Source organism: Perca fluviatilis, chromosome 11, assembly GCF_010015445.1.
Source record: "Perca fluviatilis chromosome 11, GENO_Pfluv_1.0, whole genome shotgun sequence".
NCBI lineage: Eukaryota > Metazoa > Chordata > Actinopteri > Perciformes > Percidae > Perca > Perca fluviatilis.
The window spans coordinates 20232208-20256108 of NC_053122.1; the positions used below are offsets into that span (position 1 = coordinate 20232208).

The 23901-nt window shown below is 38.8% G+C and overlaps 1 protein-coding gene across 1 annotated transcript; it reads left to right on the plus strand.

Moving 5' to 3' along the window:
* The first annotated feature begins 4596 nt into the window (after positions 1–4596).
* On the plus strand, positions 4597–19930 carry kiss1ra (KISS1 receptor a). Its single transcript, XM_039816712.1, has 5 exons — positions 4597–5873; positions 9612–9736; positions 16061–16196; positions 16384–16622; positions 17156–19930. The coding sequence occupies exons 1-5, from the start codon at positions 5597–5599 to the stop codon at positions 17534–17536; spliced, it is 1158 nt and encodes a 385-aa protein (XP_039672646.1). The 5' UTR covers positions 4597–5596; the 3' UTR covers positions 17537–19930.
* The last annotated feature ends 3971 nt before the right edge of the window (positions 19931–23901 follow it).

Below are 23901 nucleotides of genomic sequence, written 5' to 3' on the forward strand. Positions count from 1 at the left end.
ATCCGAAAGTTCAGGCCCTCAGAATGCCAAATAACGTCTAAGGTGCCCTACAATATAGCTCAGAGCCTCCACAGAAAAACCCAAATCAATACACTCAGTCTGGTTCTGACTTTTACTGACCAACGATGACATGAGATCAAACCCCAGCTAATGCGATGCTGTTCACTTGCAACTTTGCCTTTGTCCGAATCAACCCTGTCTCCTAGAAATTACATCTATCTGAAAGTAATTTACAACAACAAAACAACCTAACAAACCTAATGCAGACCAGATTACGTTTCTATTAACATAACGAGGAAATGTTGATTTTCGTATCTGATATGTATACTGAAATGTATAAGTACAATTTAGTATTTAGTTGGTATTTCATTAGTTTTCCATCAAAAAATAAATTCTGGGGGCTTGGGCATGCTGCATGTCATTTCCTCTCTCTTTCCCCTTCACGTATTCAGCTTTCCTATAAAATAGAGGCCTAAATATGCCCAAAACAATAATCTTAAAAAACAAACAAAAATTCTGGTAATACAATATCTGCTTATATTGACTACAGTAGTATTATACTTTGTTCTGGTTATGTCTAGACAGTCACAGCACTTGTCTAAGTTTAGGTAAAGATAATGGTCTGATTTAATACATAAAAAGTCTGCAGTGACTTGAGACACAACGTGTTTATTAATATTAACCATTTAACCAAAACCATGATCTTACCCCAACCTCAAAGTGCCTTTGTTGCCTAAACGTAACCACCAATGGGAGTGTGGGTGTGAACCCCAGTCTCTGGTTTCAAGTCCTGTCCCCAGCATCCCCTCTGACCAACTCGCTGCCACTCTGCAGTGGTACCTAGCATGTAGCGCTTTATTTACACAATTTTTTTTTGCCTCTGCACATAAATCCAGGCAATAATTATGTTTGTCATCACATTGTAATCGGAAGAACAATTTAGTACTATATACACGTAATTATATAATAAACGTGAGGAGACATTATTGGTCTGAATGTATGAAACACAGGTTGTTGCTTTCACTTACTGTTTCTTGTCCAATGTTGCAGCAATACTGGATACTTGGATTCTGTCTTGTTTTCTACTTAACTTTACTTTGTAGAGTATTTTAATTAGAGAATTTGAACTGAATGGAAACCTCACATGCACATTACTTGATACAACTTAAAAGTTCTTTCAAATCTGGGTACTCTATTTTTAATATCTGGTAAAGTACTTTTATTTTTTTATTGGATTTTGGGGGGTGGGTGACTCAAAGTAATTAGTTTCTCTACAAGGTTGGGACTGTTTTATGTTATCGTGTAATCTTGTGACGCTTATTTTCGTTGTCTTTTTTTGTCTAGTGATTTTTATATAGATTTTGATTGAGTCTTAAAAAAACATTAAACATATATATACTGTGAATAGCTTCACAACCTTATATTTACTAACCACTCAGTCTAAGGAAATCTGTTTTTCTGATGTGTATGTGAATCCCATCTCTAAAAGCACAACTGCAATATTTCCCCATCATAAATCCATTATAAAGTTTGACCGACATGGTTTTCTTTCTATCTATAATCATGTTGCTCTTCTACGCAGCTCTGTAAATGGAAAATCTAAAAGTCAACCCTGAGAGCACATTAACTGCTCACACAGACATGTTTGCAAGTTATGACCCTAAGGAAACATTGAGACTTGGTCAAATCAGTGTAAAGTTGTATCTTAACTGAATACAATTCAGTCATGCAACAGTGATTTAAAGCTACATTATTACATTTAATCCAGAGGAAATGCTAGAAAATATGTTTCATTCTCCTCTGTCACGGTGTAATTAATTACTGGTCAACAGTTGTTGAACAACAAACATATACAGTAGTATAGTATACAAACACCCACCTGATCTTACAAGAGGCTCCACTTCAGCTGTGATTGTCTGGTCTTATTGTCCTTAAAGTAGATAACTGCCACTTGAACATGATTGCTTTTGTTTTCCTATGAAAACCAGTTCGCTGTTCAGAGAAAAATTAAAAATAAATATATATATATTTTAACATTGCCATGACAAATTAAGCACAGAATGAAATATTTGTTCCAAAGTAGAACAAGAACCATTTTGCAGGTGTGCAGAGATCTTAATGTAAAAATGTAAAAACTGACTTTCCAAAAGACAAAGCAACAAACACCACCATAGGGGGTGTAAATCTAGATATAATTAGTCACAGAGGACACACGATTCATGCATAATGCTCAAACTGCTTCAGTTCTGCTGTAACATTTTGTTTTCTTTCAGATTATTTACGCTCCTTTCAGACAAAAAGCGCCAGTTTCTGACAATCTGAAAGATTAAATGTGTGTCATTAGACCAGGCGAGCCTACTCTTGATGGGTTGAAAACCAGCTTTGGTAAACAGCGGTTTCTTTAATTTTTTTTGCGATTTCATTTAATATTGAGGGTCAAAGGTTTAACAGACTTTGAAGCTTGTCTAAATAGGACAGAAAGAAAAGACAACTGATGCTGGGACTTTCATATATTTTGTACTTATGTGAGGTAATTCCTCTACACAGTATTAGAGTATTGCACATGCATTTGCAGACTGGAGTCTTGAACCTTTAGTAGTTTTACATGAATGGGTCAAACGTACTGGACACATGTTCAGTAGACCTGTATCATAGGCACATCTCTAGAAAGCGTTACTAATGACCATATGCAAATGTTGAGTAGCCCTTGACTGGAGGAATCAGGATTTTGAATTACTTAGGTGACTGGATCTTGCCAGAAGACTACTGCCAGGCTCATGTGTCTTGTTTGCAGAACATTAACAGCCCATGTCTTCTGAGAGCTTTCTGGACCTACTTATGGATTTCCAGAACAAAACAGAAGATGCTCAGCCTAACCTTAACAGCGCTGAAGCTTCAGTACTGTTAATATACGTACAGTTACAGCACACACTGTAAACACCTACGCAAACAACTGTACAAAATGTGTTTTATTATACTCTACAAGAATCAGCCGATCCAGAATTTGGATACATATCTACTCCTAGGAGCTGTTCATAATGCAAGCTACATATAGTCCTCTACTGCTTCCTTCCTCATCTTCAAGGACAAAATGTGCTGGTTAGGATGGACAGTGTGCAATATGCTACATCTGGCAAGGTAGTCTACTGTAGAGTCCTATCCCAGAAAGGTGGAAGTTACACCCCCAACTGTTGCAGGAATTCAGTGCCACCAAAGAAATCGATCATCTATTGTTCTTCCTTCAACGGAACGACTACCCTCCTTTCAGAATGGACATGATGGTCCATCAATAATGGCCATAAGCTCCTGCTGAAAACCGACGCAGGCACGGATGCCATCTCACCTCACTGTCTGACACCTGCACACTGGCTAGCAGGATGCCCAGCAGAGAAGTGGTAGATGGTGTTTCAGTTCCTTGCCTCTGTGCACCCTCTGATGTAGACATGGAGCTAGACGCAGAGATGGTCCTGTGAAAGTAACCTTAGACTCTAGGTAGACTCTAGGCTAGGAGAATAAAGGTTAAACCTGTACAACCAGTTGACCAGGGGACTGCAGGCTGGTTTCTGCTAGGAGATGTATAGAAAGCTGTCATAAGCCTGTCATCCCATCCTGGCATTTGGAATTGGTTCTCAACACTGCAAAAGGCCACATTAAAGCCTCTGGAGTTTCAGGACCTGAAGTTGCCTTGGCTTGAAGCATCTGGCAGTTCATGCTGACCTAGTAGCATGTGCATAATGTACATATGCAAATAGATCATTTGCATTGGGAAGCAGCCCTGCACGTGGATTTTCTTTGGAAGACTAAAGCAGAAAATACTTTTTTTCAGGGGCTTTTTGTACTTGTTTGATTAATTTGACACTTAATTTTGTTTTGTATGAAATATTTTGTTTTAAGCCCCAGTGAAGATAATAAGCTTATTTGTTGGCCAACATATTGTAAGGCCAGAAGAACATGCACGTCCCTAAACTCTTTGCTGTTGCTAGCAAATAGCAAATATCTTCAGTGAAAGATAAGAAAAAATACACACTGCTTGTTTGTTCCCGATTGTTTTTATTCTATCAAGCTATACTTGGCATTTTGGCTTGTCTTTTTCAGATCCAACACATGGACAAAAGTATTACCAATCGTTCTGTCAGAAATCAAATCCTCTATATTTTTAATACATCATAAATAACGACCTTTGGGCGATGTTTTAATGCACATACTGGTAGTTATGGGTACATTTAGTACAACTTTTATTTCAATAAATGTATATATAAGCTTATGGGGGTTAACCTGGGACGTAACTTTCAATGATACAGATGCTATTTCCTGTCTACACTCTTTCTGTGTCGGGTTATGTTATCTATGTTTGCTGAGGGAGTTACGTTATTATAATTTCCTGTGGAACAGAATAATAAGAGAAAGAGGGAGAGTGTGTTTCTTTTGGCAAATTGTTACAAAAAGATGGATTGAGGGATAACGTTGCTAGGAGACCCTGACATCAGCTATTTATTCCAGAATCATGCTGTAGCCCACGTGCATTCAGACTCACTGAAAGTGTGTGTGTGTGCGTGTGTGTGTGCACCTCCTCTCCCCACTGCATCTGTGTGTCCTTGCTCTTGCTCGTACTGCCGTCAGCATCTCCTTTACTTAGCTCTCTGCTCGAGTAAAGTCAAGGCTGAATTAAAGTCAACTCAGCTGTGCCTGGAGAATACTTTCGTCAGGGTTAGAGAGCAAATATCAACAAACACACAAGCCTGTGTCTTTTTTCTTTGAATCAAGTGACTCTTGAATCGAAGGTTAAGACACGGAGTGAAAACATGCTTGAACCCCACTACGGAGAAGAAGAGCGGTGGAACAAAGAGAGGTGATAAAGAACTCAAGGAAAGGAAGCTGCGAGTACAGTGGATTGTTCACCTTTGGGTATTTGACTACCAAGCTCATAGAGGACATCTGTCTGTCTCTCAGGATACACTCTGCACCTCGTGAACAAATCCCCAGGGCTGCTTGGAGCCCTGCTTATCTCGGCATGCTTTAAAGCTGTCAGGGGCGATGTGGTGGCAACAGAAAGGCAGTTTTCATCGAACCTGATCTGAAGAAAAGAAGAATTTTCTCCTCTCTTGTTTGCCTTCTATTCTTCTGTGTCCTTACATATTATGTTCCTACGTTGGACTGCAATATAAAGAACACTTATCCGCAACTTGAGGGTTCTTCGTCCCATCCTGTCTGTCCTTCTTTTCACTCTGTGTCCTCCATACCTTCACCTTTTCATTCACAGTGCAAACTTTTCCCTTTGATACCTATGTAACTGCTTTCTTTCCCTCCTCCATTTCTTTTCTTCCCTATTGTTCCTCGTCAGTCCTTCCTTCCTTGCACTTTCCTCTTATTTCTAATGCATCTCCCTTGCCTGATTTTTTTTCCTTTTCACCCCTATTTTCCTCTCCCTTTTTGACTATTCATTTTTCTCTCCTTTCTTGAGCCTGAGGGCACCAGGACTCAGTGGCTGAACACATACTGCTCACTGTCTCTCCTATTTGCCATTTCTTCTCGACCTGCTCACGTCCACGTTTTTTTCTCTCAGCTCCCTCACAATTATCCTTCCCGTCCTGTCACAATGTACTCCTCCGCGGGGCTCTGGAACTCTACCGAGCAGGTCTGGATCAACGGCTCCGAGGCAAACGTCTCTCTGGCAAACGTCTCTCTGGGAAGACATGGGGTTGTGGAGGAGGAGGAGGAGGAGGAAGGAGATCAGCACCCCTTCCTTACGGACGCATGGCTGGTCCCCCTCTTCTTCTCTCTCATCATGCTGGTCGGACTGGTGGGAAACTCTCTGGTTATTTATGTAATTTCCAAACACAGACAGATGAGGACAGCAACCAACTTCTACATAGGTGAGTAAGAGCAAAACCTAGATCCAAACACAGTGGAGATCAATGGGCTAGGATATTTACTTTATTATGAATTCCCAGTGCACCAACTTCAAATAAACCCTGTAGTTATTTAATACAGGTCTCTGTCTCTTTTATGTATCCAGAAACACTTCTTTGCATGCCAACAGCGGGTTCAAAAGAACTGAAAAGCTGAATATAATTTCACTCACTCCCTATTTGCCCAGTTAGTACACAGTTATGCGTAAAAATGTCAATGTTAATTACAGTTTCACTTTTACCATTAGAGGGAGAGAATGGTATTAAAAGACAGGGCTTAAAATGTGTTTGGCTACTCTGCATATAATGTTACATGACAAAAAAGGGAGATATGCAAATATAGCGCAAATTTTAACCAAGAGAACTGGTAAAGGAAAATGCATTTATTCCCTAAGTCTGTTTCTATTGTTGATACACCAATTTACCTCAGTCAAGCGTAACAACTTTTGTTGTGATATTTTGACTTTTTTTCAAATTTATGGCATTTCCACACATATTTTTTGCATACAAAAATTGAAAATGTGCATAAAAAACAGGTGGATGGATAGATGTCGTCTCAGGTGTATCAAGAGAAATCCAAAGGGTGCATCAATCATGCCTCTGCCTCATGTCTCCTCTGGTTTTCAGTGCACACTGACTTGAATCCTGGGCGATTGATTTTTGTTGTTGATGTCAATTATAGTACGTCTGATAGAGCTTTGACGTCATCTGTCACTTGGGAAGAATTGCATAGTTGATTGATTACTGGGGTCCACCGGAGATAAGAATTAATATAATAAAACAAATAAAATAAAATGGTCTCTTTCTGCAATTCTGTGATTTACCGCAGAAACCATTAGTGTCTGTATTTGCATATTGCACCGTATAAGTGAAATGAATTTGATCTTGGATAATAATTCAAGGCCAGAGCATTGGATTAGTAATATTCAGCAAGATTAGATTAACGCCTGCACCATCTGCCCAATCTTTCAAACATATCAACATAATGGTCCAGCTACTATAACAGGATTAGATAAGCTAGTAAAACAAATAAGAAACAGTGTGTGGCGTATTTGTCACAATGACAAATTACATAGGGAAAGCAAGATCAGACTGCCAATGGTATACTGAGAGAGAGGTAACTTAACCTCGGAGTCAGTTACTATGGTAACTGAGTCTGTGAACCTAACCTGGTCGGGAGCAGGTTTTCTTCAAGAAACCTCGAGTTTCTCTCAGTCTCCTCCCACTGAGAGGGAGGAGAAACTCATTTCCTCATTCATTCATTCAGTCTGTATCAGGCGCATTTTAATGCAGTTTTATCTGCATGAATAAATATTTGGCAGATTATAAAACGTTTTTTTCTCAAACATGTCACGTCCTTTTGTCGACGATCCCATTGATGAAAAAGCTGTATTAATTCACAGAGAGTTTACGTCGGTATTGATTCCCGACTATATATATATATATATATATATATTATATATATATATATATATATATATATATATATATATATATATATATATATATATATGTATTTTCATTTCCACATAACCGATTTGACAGGTATTTTTTATCACAGTCCATTAGATATGTAGATACCTTATCCGTCCTCATATCACTAACATCAACCATTGTGGACAGGCTTTAACATCCCAGCAGATTCTTTGTATCGCATTTTTGCAAACAGCAGTTTTCTCAACAACAGTGTAGCGGATCATACTGTAGGCTAATAGTAGGCTAAGCCACTGTATGCAGAGCAATCAGAAAAGTGTGACTCGCTCTGAAACGTTTTTTAAACTTTTTTGTAGTGTTCCCTGGACAGTAGAGCCATTAAAAAGAAATACATCATTATACATTATAGTTCTGTTAATGATCATGGTGCTGCAGCCTCAGAATGGGATTAGTATAGTTTACTTTTTCGCCTGCAGGATTGCACCTAAATGAAATTATAGGTGTAATACAATTCCAGTTTTCACCAGTAATATTATAAGTTAACTGTGATTAAATATGAAATTAATACACTGTGAATGTGTAGCTACGCATTGACTCGAGCAGCAATTTTCTCCCACACCAATTCTCTCTCTTTTGCAGCAGCAGCCGCTGTCTTGCTTTTTTAACGAAACACATGTTCAAACTCGCTGTTTGTGCGCATGAGTATTTCCGCCGACCCGTTTGTTTGTGGTTGTTACCATGGTGAATCGTAGAATCATGGCTCCATTCATACTGCCTTTTGTGCACGCGCGTAACCCTGAGTGAACATACTCCGAGTTGATTGAACCAACTCATATCAGCTGTTCTGGAACCGAAAACTCAGAGTTTCCCATCTCAGGGTAAATCAACTCAGACATCAGGGTTAGACTCAGAGTTTGTTAAACCTCCTACCTGGAACGGACCCCTGTCGTCAGTTAATCTACATTTTTTCTAAAAGCACCTACAGCACATCATCAAGTAAACACTGAATCTGAATCTGAAGTACGTGCTTTGTACTTGACATCAGCATGCATTCGATTTACCTTACTCTCCATAAAGCTTTTCAGAGTCACCAAACATAACCAGAGACAATCCTGTGGTGGAGATCATCAAAACTAAACATTATCACTTCAGGAAGGTTGTATTTACTGCATGGGATTGCACAGGATTGGATTAGATTGTGAGAATGTTGCTTGTTGTTATGCCAACTGGTAGATAGGATTCAGTTCAGTAAAAATGTTATTCATGATGTAGTCTATATTCACGACGTTCCACTTGTGGGATTGCTCTGTTGCCGCAGGATATTCCGCCCAATTTCACTCTTTTGGTGGGATGTCCGTTACCATACACTTTCTTTCTGTTGGAATTTCAAACTCCGGTCTATCTATGAGGACTATGGTTAACTGCTCCTCAGATCTCTGCAGGGTAAACCGAGACAGCTAGCTAGACTATCTGTCCAATCTGAGTTTTCTGTTGCACGACTAAAACAACTTTTGAACGTACACATGTTCCACAAGAACAAGTTCGTTCTCGAGGCTATTTCGCAGCGGCAAGGTGGCTTCATGGGTTAGCACCGCCCAAGACGATTGTGATTGGTTTAAAGAAATGCCAATAAACCAGAGCACATTTTTCTCCACCGCTGCGCTGTGGAGGAAGGTCTGGCAAAACGAGACTATTTGTGATGTAATGCAGAATTGATTAGTGGTTTAATCATATTATTTAACACAGGTTGGATGGGTCCATGTGACAGCATGTTTTCAACTAAGCAACATTTACGATCTGTTTGGATACAGATTTAACTTTTTGAACTAGAGGTTGACCATCAGTCAACCTAGTTTATAACTAGTCAAGAGCACTTGGACTTCATTGCTTTTAAGTCAAATCTATAATGTTTTATGATTGCTAATATAGTGCTTTAGAATTCAAAATTCATTAGAATTCACTATCTCTCATAATGCGGTCTTCATAGAAAGTGTTAGCAAATAATATTTTTTGTCGATATACTATTGACTAATCAAGTAATTGTTTTAGCTCTGATGTGGTGTCGTTAAGCCGCCACATACTGTAAATGTAGTACAAAAATGCGTGTCCATTTTTGTCAGATAATTAAAAGTATACCCACCGATGGTGGTGGGATGTTGGAAGAATCTGTGTGATATTTTCCCGTTACATCCTAAAATACATAATCTGTAAAACACTGTGCTGTAGACTGTATACACCAGACGTATGTTGTATTTTCTCTTTGTACAGCAAACCTGGCAGCCACTGACATTATCTTCTTGGTGTGCTGCGTCCCCTTCACTGCCACCCTCTATCCTCTCCCTGGATGGATCTTTGGTAACTTCATGTGCAAATTTGTTGCCTTTCTACAGCAGGTAAGGTAGCATTATCAAATTCATAATTATATTTTTTCCTGGCTCACCAATGTCCTATTCTACACAATGAAGAGTTATTTTGCGGTGCTTAATACAAAAGGAACTGAAAAAATATGTTTTTTTCAGATTTGCTCTTAAATTGAGCAAACCTTAATTATCAAAATTCAACACATTTACTCACAGCGATGACATTTAGGACTTTGGTACAATAAGCTGCCCTTCACCAGGAGCAGCCAAATGTGCACTCATTTCATAACTCAACTGTGTGTCATAGAAAAATCCATCTTTTTAATCCAGTCAAGGAGGTCACAGCTTGTCCTTTTAAGCTGTTGACTGAGAGCAAAATGTTTCTACAAGCTGCAGTAACATATATCTATGTATGCCACCATCTGACCCAGGAGTTAACCAGCACCAACCCTAAAGGGAGCTTTAAAGCTGTGTAGTTTCTGTCGCCCCCATGAGGAATTCTTAGTAATGACGACAAGCTTTCCGTGATCGCGCACCACCCCCACCCCTCCTCCACACAGTTGCTAGTAGCCAAGGAGGACATGGAGGCTTAAAAAAACATGATTGACTCTTCAGAAGAGGTTATTATCTTTACTCGAGTTTCTGCAAGTTTCTTAGCTTTGTAGAAACTCATTTGGCAACAGCTTGAATGTAACGGACGTTCGTTAATATCAAAAAGTTACGCACTAAAGCTTTAAAGTGCCCATATTATGAAAAAAACACTTTTTCTGGGATTTGGGGTGTTCTTTTGTGTCTCTGGTGCTTCCACACACATACAAACTTTGAAAAAAATCCATCCATGCTGTTTTGAGTGAGATACAGGTTTCTGAATGTGTCCTGCTTTCAGTCTCCTAGTGAGCTGTTCAAAATCGGCCTCGGACTGTGACGTCACAGTCCGAAATGAAGCTAACCACAACACCGTTAGCTCGGTAGCGGCGTTAGCGCGTTAACGCTAAGCGCGCTAGCATGCTACATCGTTCTCAATAGCAAAGCACTGCTACAACACACACAAGTTCACCATAATCTACAAAAGAACTACTTACATGTGCGCCCTCATTTAGAAGTCTCCTAGCTAATCCTGCCTTGTAACTGACCAAAGTTGGAGAAACAGGCTCTCTTTTACTGTCTCTAGAGTTAGCTAGCTGACATGATCTACATCTGAGCTACTGCGCATGTGCGAGTGCAATCAAAGATAGTACAGAAGAAGAAGATGAAAAGGGGTCTCACTCTGTAGCTAAAACAGAAACCAGGTGAAAAGAGGATCTGCAGCAGTGAGAGAGAGCTGTGCAGTACAACAACAATATGGTGTTTTTTGAAAATTAAACCATGTAAACCTATTCTGGTAAAACCTTAAAATACAGTTATGAACCTGAAAATGAGCATAATATGGGCGCTTTAAACCCTCTACACATGATGAAAGCGATCTCTCTATGTAGAGAGCAAAGATGTTGAGCCTTGAGGCAGCCTTTACTCCTTGTTTGTCGATGACTGATGCACAACTAATGGGATGACAGCTTTATGCAATGTTATCCGAAAGCAATGTATGTTGGACAAAAAAACCTTATTGCATGTGAACATTAATACATTTTTTGGCCACTCAAGGACAATGTAACAAGCTGTAAACACAACACTGACATATTGTCAACCTATAAAGTTATTATTGTGAACATGTCATCAAACAGGATCTTATTTACATGTTCAGCAGCATTGTATTTGGAGTTGTGTCTGTAATCCTAAAACTGCAATTATGCTTCTCCAAGGTGCACATAGGCAAACATGCACAATACGTTTACACAGATGTTTCTTTTATATTTGTATGTAGTTTATGTTTAGTTCCATTTTTGTATCCATTTCGAACCAACCTCCAGACAGGAGTTGAATCAACCAATCAACGTCTTTACGTGCATCTTTGGAGAAGCCACTTAAGTCCAACATCACTCTTTCTTTAAGCTCTGTTTTTGGTTTCCACCAACTCTTAAGGGAAATATCTGTCTCTTTAGCTGATATAAGCTCCACTATATTCAGCAGCTAGTTGCTAACTGTGTCTGTCTGCCGTTTGGTGCTGAGCAGGTAGTGTAGAGTTACTTTTTAGAGCTTTTTAGCTGGAAACAACTGCCTGCTCCGTATGGAAACTGGGTTGATGAGTGGTGAGATTGAACCAAAACAATCACTATGCATGATTTATTTTTATTTTTTTATCCTTTGTTAATATGAAAATATGGATTAGGGCTGCGACTGTTGCCTCTAAGCAGCTTATTCAAAGAGGATAGCCAATTTAAATATGCTTAAATATGCAATGTGTGGCGATGAGAGGGCATAAAGCTCAGCCATTAAAAAGCCATGTTTCTCTGCTACACTGTAATTACACTTAGCCATGCACTAATAACTGTTGACTACTAAAAAAAATGCTTAATTGCCACCCAGACCCAAGTATCTTGGCAAGGTACTGTCTGTCACTGAGGATATTGTGCGGGGTTGCCACAGCTTTTGTGCAGTTAATAAGCAACCTGTCAAGTGACGCAAAATCTAGGCCGTCACTGTCCCTGGGAGAAAAAAAGTATTTTTTACTTTAGAAAACTGAGCTTGGGGATCCTGGGTAGCTTACCTGGTAGAGCATGTGCCCTATGTACTAAGGCTCAGTCCTTGTTGCAGTGGCCACAGGTTCAACTCTGACCTGCGGCCCATTGCTGCATGTCATTCCCCCCTCTCTCTCCCCTTTCACATATTTTGCTGTCCTATATAATAAAGGCCCAAAATGCCCAAAATAGTCTTAAAAAAAGAAAACTGAGCTTAACCAAAATATACAGTAATTTGAATACATGTTTTTGTTTGGAGATTGGGTTAAGAATGTACCTCATTTATTATGAAACTAGAAGGGAGGAGACGATCTTGTCAAGAAATGTTTATTTGAATGCAAAGTGACTATGTTCAGGACTAATTTGAGCATAAAATAGTAACATATCAGTCTGAGAGGCAGGCCAAGAACACAGGCAGGCAGGCAGAAAGGCTAAAAGCATTTTTAATTGAAAATACAGAGAATGATTTAGTTTATTCATCTGAACATGGAGCCTAGTAGCTACCATGTGAGCTTGTCTTTGGTAAAACAATGGCTCTTGCCACAGTCTCACACATTTGTCAAAGAAATATGGGCCATTAACCTGAATAGTGTCTCAAATTGTCCACAATTCAATGAAAACAACCAAAGGGTAACAGCTGTGAAATGAACTATGCCTGCTGTGTTTACATTCATCATCAGTCTCTTTTAAAGCAACATTACCTGACATATTACCCAGCTAGTGTTCCTACTTTATATAGTACAATTGATTGTACAGCAGGGAACAAAGGGCTTGATAGGATAGTTGATCAATACTTAAGTGTCAGCAACAACTTGAAAAGCTGGGACCAAACTGTTTGCTTTCAAAAGTAATTTTCCACTTGCACAAATGAAATATAATGTGGTAAATAGTGCACTTTAAAGGGGCTGCTATAGGCATATTTTCTTACCTTTGGACAGTCATTTTTAATGGACAGATGGAGTGAGTGGTATCAATCTTCTCATCTAAATTTCAACAAGAAAGTGAATTTCCCAAAATGTCAAACTACTCCTTTAAAGGGGATACATCATGAATAACTCACATTTTCACATACATTTGGTATGTTTTTGAGCACATACATTTGGGTATCTGGAGTGCCTACCAACCCACAAACTTTGAAATAAAACAACCTAGTCAGCTTTTTGTGGGCTGCCTAGATCCGAAAACATGGAATTCAACAAGCCATTCAGATTTGGCTCTCCTTCCTATTTCACATGCAGGCTCATTAGAATAATATACCACCCCCCCATCTGAGTTTCTCAATCAATCAATCATGATTTCTCCACACATGGCTTGAAAACTACCTCTACCATATTTTCTTGCAATTCCTTTCCTTTAGTAATTTATATCAGTATAGATGGATACATTTCTTTTCATGAATATTTAGAGGGATGGCTTGAATAAAGCAGTTTTCTTCAAAGCTTAATATGTTGAACTAAATTTTCAATAAAATATTTTTATTCATTCTAATCTATTAAAAAGGACAGCATATGGATATACTGTAAATATTGTGTCCATAGGTTGCTTTCCTCCACAGAACCAAAACTAAGACTCACATTGTAACAATGTCAGCTAAGACTAAATGGTTGATTTTGTTTTGGTTGATGGTTGTTGGATATTTTGAGAATTACGCTTATTGGCTTTCTTGTAGCGAGTAAGATGAGAAGATGGATAACGCTCTCATGTCTTAAATATTAAGTTACAGCCTGCAGGCAGTTAGCTTAGCTTAGCTTAAGGAGTGGAAGCAAAGGGAAACAACTAGCCTGGCTAGTTATAGCATGCATAGTAATTTGCCTTAAAACCACAAAATGACGTTTTTTTTGTATGGATTAAACAAACAAGATAGTATTTGTTGATTAGTGAGCTTTGGAGGTGCAGGTAGGCAAATGTATTATTCTTTGGACAGAACCAGACTAGCTTTTCCCCCTTATTTTATGCATATTTAGCATATCAGACATTAGAAAAGAAAGCAAATAAGCAAAAAGATAAAGTACTATTTCCCAAAAAGATAAAGTTGTATTTAAAGGAACTGCTTTAAAGTCAACATATAACATTGAAGACAACACCGTAATACCCGTGACCAGTAGGACTACGAGCAACATCAACAAGTCTTTTCCACAACAACTCCATGTGCAATATTGCTATTTACTGATTATGTACCTAATCAACAGGAAAATGTCCTCATGAAGTTAAATGTGTTTACTTGTCATTTAGAGGTGAAATGTTTAAAACAGAAATGGTGGTTCTTCTTATCAGGAAACTGAATCAAACATAATCTTACGCCCTGTCACCCAAGCCTTTAAGGAAACATCATATTGTATTTAGGAAAAGCCACGTTTTGAAAAAGATGATCTCTTTCCTCATCTCACTAAAAGAAATGAGAAGAAATAAAGATGATCTATATTCTCTTTGTAATGTCAAAGCCCATTCCTCTGAATAGACATTATGCATTGAAGATAACAGCGTAGTGTGTTCTTAATACCCCAGGCGTCTTAAAAATTGAGGGATTACGGTATCCATGTCCTCCTCATGACCCCTTTCTGTCTCTCTCATCATATCCTTTGAAACACTGATGAGGTGCTCCAAACCTCTGGAGGGTAATGGGCACTGGCTTTACAGTCACAGATAAGAGGTGGAGAGAGAAAGAAGCAGATACATAGACAAAAAAGGGACAGAATTAGATTCTCTTTGGAAAAGAACATAGAGAGAACTTCTGACCTCTCATTTGCAACCTCTGCTGCACATATTTCAAAGCAATATGGATACCTATAACACAGTACGACCTTCAGAGGTCCACGTATTTGAAGTGAAGAGAATATAATTTTTGTGTGCTCTACTAAAAATGAATGTATAGATGTGTATGAATGGAAAATAGAGATAGAGACTCTCCAGTGCGGATACTTTGTGCTGTACTACATGATGACTGAGACCTGAGTAATATTAGGTGTATTTTGTAGCAGCACATTTTTGATAGACTCTCCTTTCTCTAATAGCTTGTGCACAAACTGTGGAGCACTTCTTAATCTTGTAAAAAACATTATTTGAAGCACTGGAAATAATCACTGACATTTTACATCGGTCGTATAACTTTACTGAACTTTACAAAATTTGTTACATGAGATTTGTTTCACTTTGAATGCAAGATGTTGGATCTTCTGAGTAATGTCTTTCTCTGTTGACACATTGCTTTGCTTAAACCAGCTTAAAGATATGTCATATTGGGCATTTTGGGAATCATACTACTTTTTTGATCTGCCAAATAGATTTTAAGGGGAAACGTAATTGTTGTCTACATTGCGGTGCCTGGCAATGCTTTTTTTAGCCTAGGAAGTGCCACATTTTCATACTAGTCATAGGGGGAGAGGGAGCCTGGGATTCCCATCCTGAGTCTAGGGCGAGGCAACAAAAGCTATGACCACAAACTTTACCTAAACTTAACCAAGTTCCCAAACATCACATTGCTTGATCATGATTAGTTGCTATAGGTTCTTGGAAAAGCAAATATATAAAATACGTTGTAAGTGGTCATTGTGCAGATACGGTTGGTACCAACATTTTGCAACTTGGCAGAAACAGTGTGTTAATTAACAACAGTTCTTATATAAAAGTGTTCTATTTCTAGGAGACAGGATTGGAATCACAGTGCATGTCTCTGAAGATTTACACATTTGCAGAACAAATTATTTATGTTTAAATCATTTATTTGTTTTACTGAATTTTCCAGGTGACAGTCCAAGCCACCTGTATCACTCTGACAGCTATGAGCGGGGACCGCTGCTACGTCACAGTCTACCCTCTAAAATCTCTCCGCCACCGCACCCCGAGAGTAGCCATGATGGTCAGCATCTGCATTTGGATTGGTACGTCCTGCTCGTTTAATGGAAATTACTCTCCCACCATTTTCTCTAAGTACATTTAATCTTAACTTTTTAATGAATTTACCACACAGATAATTAATAATTAGAACCAATTGCATATAAAGTAGGTTAGGGAAATAGTGTGCATGATCTCAACTACTTCAACTAACACAGTCCTTGTGCTTCCCAGGCTCCTTTATCCTGTCTAGCCCGATTTTAATGTACCAGCGTATAGAGGAGGGTTACTGGTACGGCCCAAGGCAGTACTGCATGGAGAGATTCCCCTCAAAGACACATGAGAGGGCTTTCATCCTCTACCAGTTTATTGCTGCCTACCTGCTGCCTGTCCTCACTATCTCCTTCTGCTACACTCTGATGGTGAAGCGGGTGGGCCAGCCAACTGTGGAACCAGTAGACAACAACTATCAGGTATGGACAAAGTTTGTTTTGCTTTGTTTTGTGCTTAATTGTATGCATCACTTAGCTTAAAGACTTGACTGCAAGCCCTTGTTCCTAATTGTCAGCTAATTAAAAGTTGGCACTTCCATGTCACTTTATAATATTTGTTATCTTGTCTTTGATGTTAGCTGTCTTTGAAAATTACTTTTAAAGCACTTTTCTTTAAAGTGGCTATATGTGACTTTCAGTTTGTGTTGATTCTAGCGGCCGCTTTGGATAAAAGCGGTAGTGTTTTTACCACACCTGCTGTTGTTTTAACTTGATCATAAAATTCATGCTTTGGGCTTTTGTAGGACTTAATCCTTAATATGTCCATGCTGCATTCAAAGTCGGTTTACTAGCTAGCTTATTTCTAACATTGGTACATTGGCTGTTTGGGGCGAATAAACACAGACTGCACAGTCAATTGGTCAACTTTACGCAAATAGTACAAGGTGAAAATTCCCTTTGCTTTCTGAAAACACCTCCAGAAGATTTCTCTCCTTTCATCTTCTCCTTCTCAGGTCAACCTCCTGTCTGAGAGAACTATCAGTATTAGGAGAAAAGTCTCCAAGATGGTGGTAGTAATCATCCTCCTCTTCGCCATTTGTTGGGGTCCCATCCAGATCTTCGTCCTCTACCAGTCTTTCTATCCTAACTACCAGCCCAACTATGCGACATACAAGATCAAGACGTGGGCCAACTGTATGTCCTACGCCAACTCTTCGGTCAACCCTATAGTTTACGGTTTCATGGGAGCCACCTTCCAAAAGTCCTTCAGGAAAACCTTCCCGTTTCTGTTCAAACACAAAGTCAGAGATAGCAGCATGGCTTCCAGGACTGCCAACGCTGAGATCAAGTTTGTTGCTGCAGAGGAAGGCAACAATAATAATGCAACAAATTGAATCTGACAGTTAGAAATAGCAAGAAAGAGGTTATTGTTTATATCCACTGCAATCTCTACAAGAAGACAATAAAAATAATTTAAAAACTCCAGCCATGGGTTCATTGTGTGAAAGGCTTCACAGAGAAACTTGCTGATTACAAAAGGACAGACTATGTTTGGCAGACATATTTTGGTTATGTTAATAAATACATTAATTAATGAATTGATGTGGTGAAACAGAGACTCATAATACAGATGGACACTAACTGTGTTTGGCACAATATGTTACCTGTTTGACTGTCAAGGCCAGGCAGCGTTGGCACGTAACATCATCCATCGAGCTGCCAAACACCACAGCCAAATAGGACAGTGGTAAACATCTGATAGTGAAAGAGGGACTGTCAGCGGGAGCCCTAATCCCTGTAAGAAAATGTCTGACAGGGTCTGGAGGCCAGGAGGTGATTTGTTTAGCTTAGCATAAAGACTGGAGGCAGGGGGAAACAAATAGCCTGGCCCTATCCAAAGTTCAAAAATATTCCGACCAGCACCTCTGGAGCTTATAAAGTACTGTAATTATTGGATTTGTTTAATCGGACTGTTGTTCTTCAAGAAATATTTGCAGCACATAACTACCCACAAAACTACAAAAAGCTCAGGGGTTAAGATGCCAACCATGAACCTTTGTTGCATCTTTTTCTCCCTCATTTTCTATAATTTTTCTCCTGTTATAAAGGCATAAAAAAAAAGAAGCTAATTCCCCTTATTTCCAGCCTTATGTGAAGTTAAGAACTATAGATCATATTGGAGTTATAGTTATTTTCATTAAGAGTTTCCAACTTGTAAATAGCATTTACGTCAAATTGCATGTTGTAATAAAGACTTTTTGGAATATCTCACTTGGCACTTAGTGATATGGAATATCCGTTGTTGAATGTAATTTAAGCCACATTTAATCGATGTGGTGTTATATTATCAGTTCACAGTATTTTTAATCCTCAAACAACCAACTCTGTAACCACACAACCCTCTTTAGTTTTTCAACATTAGAATCTTTCCTACCATCCATCCCATATGACGTGAACACGGCATTAACGAACAGACAGGAAAGCACATTTTCCAAAATACCATACTATTCCTTTGAAAAATCAGGCTGTCTTTAGACGTATTTCCATGTTTTCATCCCCAACATTGTAAGGTCAATTTTGCAAATTCCTCTCTGTCGTGTTTTTTTTTTTTTTTCTCCACAGTAACAGTTAGCTCTGTATCTTAAACTTTAAGAAGGTTAAAGTCTCTTTTTGTGAGAATCTAATGAAACAAAACCAGCATGCTGCCAAATGTGATGCGTGGGAGCTGGCTAAAGCAGGGGTTATGACCGGTGAAGCATGGACAGTGTTTACCTTTCTTTTGTGTCCCACACACAAACATTCACACCTCAATACATGTGCACATTGCAGAAACATGCATACACAGGTATGCACTTTCACCAGGTGTTGTTTACTGGAATCAGTTGTCACATCTTTGATAAACAGCCTTGTATGATCTTGTCAGATGGACTCAATTGTAAATGGGGGAGGTAACCCCTATGGCCTGTTCCCTGTATTTTGAAGGAGAACTTGTTCAGGGAGCAGCTGTCTGGATGGAAAATGCCTATCATTGTTAATATATCTACATAACCCCTGTCAACTCATCACGTCATCACTTCACCTCATTTTCTTTCCATCCCACACAGTTACATTCAAAATCAGGACTTCATAGAAAATGTGCTAATGCCATTTTGATTTGAATTTTAGATACTGTGGGACTTGGTGTCATCATGGCTCCATTTGAATTACATCAAAGTGTCTTGCAAGGAAAGCCAGAGTGCTTTTATGTAATTATTAGCCAGACACTGGTAACAAAAAGGTGGTCTCTCATTAATTGAGAACATTTGAGCAAATGTTGCAAACAGAAGTGGAAAAATCTTCATCCGTGGCCACCTTAATGTCACTAAAAATGTAACCTAACATGTTCTGTCGTACTAATTATATGTACCTCTAAATACAGTTTTATTACATGATGAATGAAATGAACAAGTGTTTACTTTTACTGAAAAAAGCACCTTCATTTCATTTAAATGACTTGTGCTTCGCAAAGCCATTTATTTTCAGTTACTGTAAGTGTTTCTGTGAAACATGTTTTAACATGTTTAATTTAATGCTAATTGTTGCTTTTTAATGTATGCTAATTGTGCTGCATTTCTGCCACAGAGATTAATGCACATTCATTACGACCAAGGCCACCAATAATATGTATGTAAGTGTTCTCTTGTATCTATGCTTATTCTGACATTGTGATTCTACTACATGTCTGTTTTGGTTGTTCAGAAACATCTTCACCCTTTAACCTTGAACAATAAAACAAAGTGACCATTAAATGTTTGGGTAGGCCAAATGACTTGACCAGCAATGATGATTTGATGATTTCTCAGGGTTATGTAAAGTCATGCAGTGAGTTTACTTTTAACTGCTAAACAGTTCAAATATAGATGTTGCTATTGTAGAGCCCTGCATATTAGCTAAATTAATTGATCTGGAAACAATGTTTTTCTTTCTTGTCGGCCATTAAACAAAAATAGGACTTTTCTGCTTACTGGTTGATTTTCTAACTTTGCAGGGTTGTATAATCAACTCTAAAAAATGAATTGTCTGCAGTAGAATTTGGGGGCCAATCCAGGAGAAATAAATAAAGATTTGACCATTGACCTATATTACGTGTGAATTTTCGCCGTAGCGAATAATATGACAGGACGTAGGGCCGCAGAAAGAGGCTGGTTGGGGTGGCGGATGGGTAAAACACAGGACTTTTTGTGTGGTGTTTTTCAAATGTTTTTTTTGTTTTGTTTTTTAAGCCTTCCCCAATGCTTCTTTCCTAAACCCAACCGTTTATTGTTGTCCTAAGCATGTGACGTTGGTCACCGTCATGTTTTTGTGTTTTTTTAATGTTTTTTTTGTGTTACTAAAGCCTATTCCAATGTTCTTTTCCTAAACCCAAACTTTTTTGGGTGACATTGACTTGTGACATTGTTCATGCGATAGTACGGCACGTTCTCGCAATGAGACACCACGTGTATGTTTACATCCGCTGTATACAGCGTAGACATACACGTGGATAGCTCAAAATGCGTACAGATAACAAGCCATTTGGCTTTAGGAAAGTGGCGTGTATGTTTACGCAAAGTCAAGATGCCATGTTGCAACAAGTATAGGATGGATTGCCATGAAACTTGGGTCAGACATTCATGGTACCCAAAGTATGAATTGTAACAACTTTGGTGAGCCTCTGGCTCTTTATCTAGAGCCATCATCAGGTCAAAATTCCAATTTGTCCAATACGTTAATGACCAAATCCCTGCAAAACTAATTACATTCCAATCAGCCTCATCTGCACTTTGTGTTCGATGCTAATTAGCTAATCTTAGCACGCTAACAACCTAAACTAAGATGGTGAACATGGTAACCATTACACCTGCTAAACATCAACATGAGAGGAATGTCATTGTGAGCATGACTCTAGACTATTAATCTTCTTATAACGTTGAGGCATGACGGCATCACAATATGACAAAGTGGGATACTGGAAGAGAGAATTTTTAATCCAGTAAAAACGAGGATGACGCTAAGTACACAACCTGTGACTGATGAAATGGAGTCACTGCTATTCTGAAAAATATGTAATGCTGCTGATGTTCTGGTCAGTTCAGTGGCATTTGACCACCAACTGTTGAGAGCAGAACAGGCTGTAAAATATAGAAAAAAGCTTTATCTTCATAGTCAGGGATTGACAATAAATGTCATTGTGAGGGACATGAGCGCACTTATTTTGTGCTCCTTCACTGAGCCATAAGCATCTGTATCCAATAAAACAGTCCTACGGTATCTAATGGAAAACTTAACAAAAGAAAAGCCCCCACTGCTGAGACAATAATGCAACAACAACCATGACTCATCATTCCTGAATAGAAGATCTGCCCACACTGTGCAAAAATGTACTTGGTAATGATGACCTTAGTAACAATAACTAGTACAAACTCTATTGTTGTCCATTTAGCACTAGTTGAAAAACACATGTACAGTAAAGGCGACTTCTACGTCATTCAGTGCAGGTTAAACTAAATAAAGGCTGCAGGAAACACCAAGTAGTCAGAATGTGGGAGGTGTATTCACTAAAAAGGTTTAAGCCAGTAACACAAAAGCTACAGTGTACTCATGTATACTCATACTCAAGTGTACTGTAGCTTGTGCACTCCTCTATGACGCATCTCTAAATGTTGCCATTATGCACTTACTAGGGGTGGTATGGTTCACAAAACCCACGGTTCGGTGCGTATCACGGTTTTACAGTCACGGTTTTCGGTTCTGTACGGTTCTTGTTATTTTTTCTTTTAATCTTTAACACTCCAGAATATACTTCAGCATATGATATATAGCTAAAAATAGCATATTGAATGCATGTTGCACAATACATGCACACAGTGGCAGTTCTATATATTGTTTTATTTCATCATAGGTAACGTGAAATCCAAAATGTTCCCACACACCGGACTATAAACAACGCTGGCGCATCCTCCAACTCCGGGCAGCCTCTCTCCCACTTGACATTTCTGCATGTGACGTGACGTGACCTGCAGTAGCAGCAGCAGCAGCAGCACCACACTCCACTTGAGGAGCGGTCGGCTCGGTGTCTCTCAAAATCTGACGAAAATCTTTTAAACTGACCTTTGTCGATCTGAAATGAAGACAGATTCTGCACGGCCTATTTCTCGCTTAAAATGTTTTCAGAAACACGTTTCGGTGAACTATTTTAGTACAAGATGAGATTGTATTCTGAACGAGCCGCCATGACAGTCTGTTTTGAAATTCGGGAGTAGCAAGACCCATGTGACGCGATCGTCCAATCAGCTACCATGGGTTGCGTTCGTCAAACTCATCCTGCTCGTCATTTCCAGTAAGTGTTTTAACATAGGTGTATTAAGTGGGCACTACGGCAGTAAGTGGTTAGTGCACGTTAGCAGTGTGCTGACGAACCGTGCGGCACATGCACGTTAGCAGTGTACTGACGAACCGTGCGGCACACACACGGTAGCACACTTTTTGGCCTCAGAGCATGAGTAGTGTTTCAGAGTTGGTCACCTTTGCGGCATTCATGTCATATCAGTGTTGTCTTAATTACCCGTTTACGACTTTAAATAGTGTTCACATCAACAGGTTTGATGTTCTTGAACTCTGTGAAAATTCACCACATACTGTATGTCTGAATATTATTTTCTACTGAATTGTATAGTTGAATGCTTTTCTCCTGAAAGATTTAACAAAAAAAACAGTGTTCTAAATAGAGATGTTGACCAGTATCGGTATCGGCTCCGATACTGCCGAAAACGCTGGTATCGGTATCGGGAAGTACTGGAGTTTATGCACCGATCCGATACCACGTAATAAAGCCCTAAAGAAAATCTACGTTGAAGTAGTTTATTTTTGTTCTTTTTCCGTTATAACTGACTGTCAAACTGGATAATAAAAGAAAGTTCTACGACATTCATTGTTCGTGTTTGTTTATGTTTCACAAAGAGTTTAACCTGAGCCAGAAAGACAACAAAGATAGAAATCATATCACATCCATACAGGGATAGTAGTATACAGTTGTTAAAACATAATAAAATATATGACACACTGGTATCGGATCGGTACTCGGTATTGGCTGATACACAAGTTTAGGTATTGGAATCGGTATAGGGAAGCAAAACATTGTATCAGACCATCTCTAGTTCCAAAATAATATATCTTCTGTTGATTTGTTTATGAAATTTATTTTCCTAACAATGGTTTTATTCCTTTTTCACTGAAAATACAATTTTCAATTCCACACCCCCTCCCCCACCCATCCCAACACACAACAACATTTCTCTCTCAACCTCCGCCGTACTACAACATTCAAAAAACAAAAAGCAATGACAGTGTCACAGTAACAGCTGTGCTGTGATGTTCTTTTTTATTTTCACGTATGAGCGGTTTAAAATTTGCTGTCACAAGGGGAAGCTTTATCACCCCTATACATTTACAATCTGGTCTTTCAGGCTTTTTAAACCCCTATGTCAAGACCATAAAATAACCGATAAAAGTTCCGAATGTTGATATTGAAAGATTCTCCAGAACCCTGGACAACATTTAAATGTTAATTACCTACATTTTAAATGGACTCATCCTTTCCATTGCCCTCACTATGTTTGTAGGAGCACAGCTATGCAGCAGGATAATGATAAGGACTACAAAGATAATACCATCAACAATAGTTTGACCAAAGAGTAGACCAAAGGTGTAAAAAATTGATTAGTACAGTAACAAGGAAACT

Bases quoted from the DNA above. Each gene is read 5' to 3' on its own strand.
- kiss1ra (XM_039816712.1), top strand. From the start codon at position 5,597: ATGTACTCCTCCGCGGGGCTCTGGAACTCTACCGAGCAGGTCTGGATC. The intron at 9,737-16,060 runs GTAAGGTAGCAT...TGAATTTTCCAG, and splicing joins TTGTTGCCTTTCTACAGCAG to GTGACAGTCCAAGCCACCTG. The intron at 16,623-17,155 runs GTATGGACAAAG...TCTCCTTCTCAG, and splicing joins CAGTAGACAACAACTATCAG to GTCAACCTCCTGTCTGAGAG.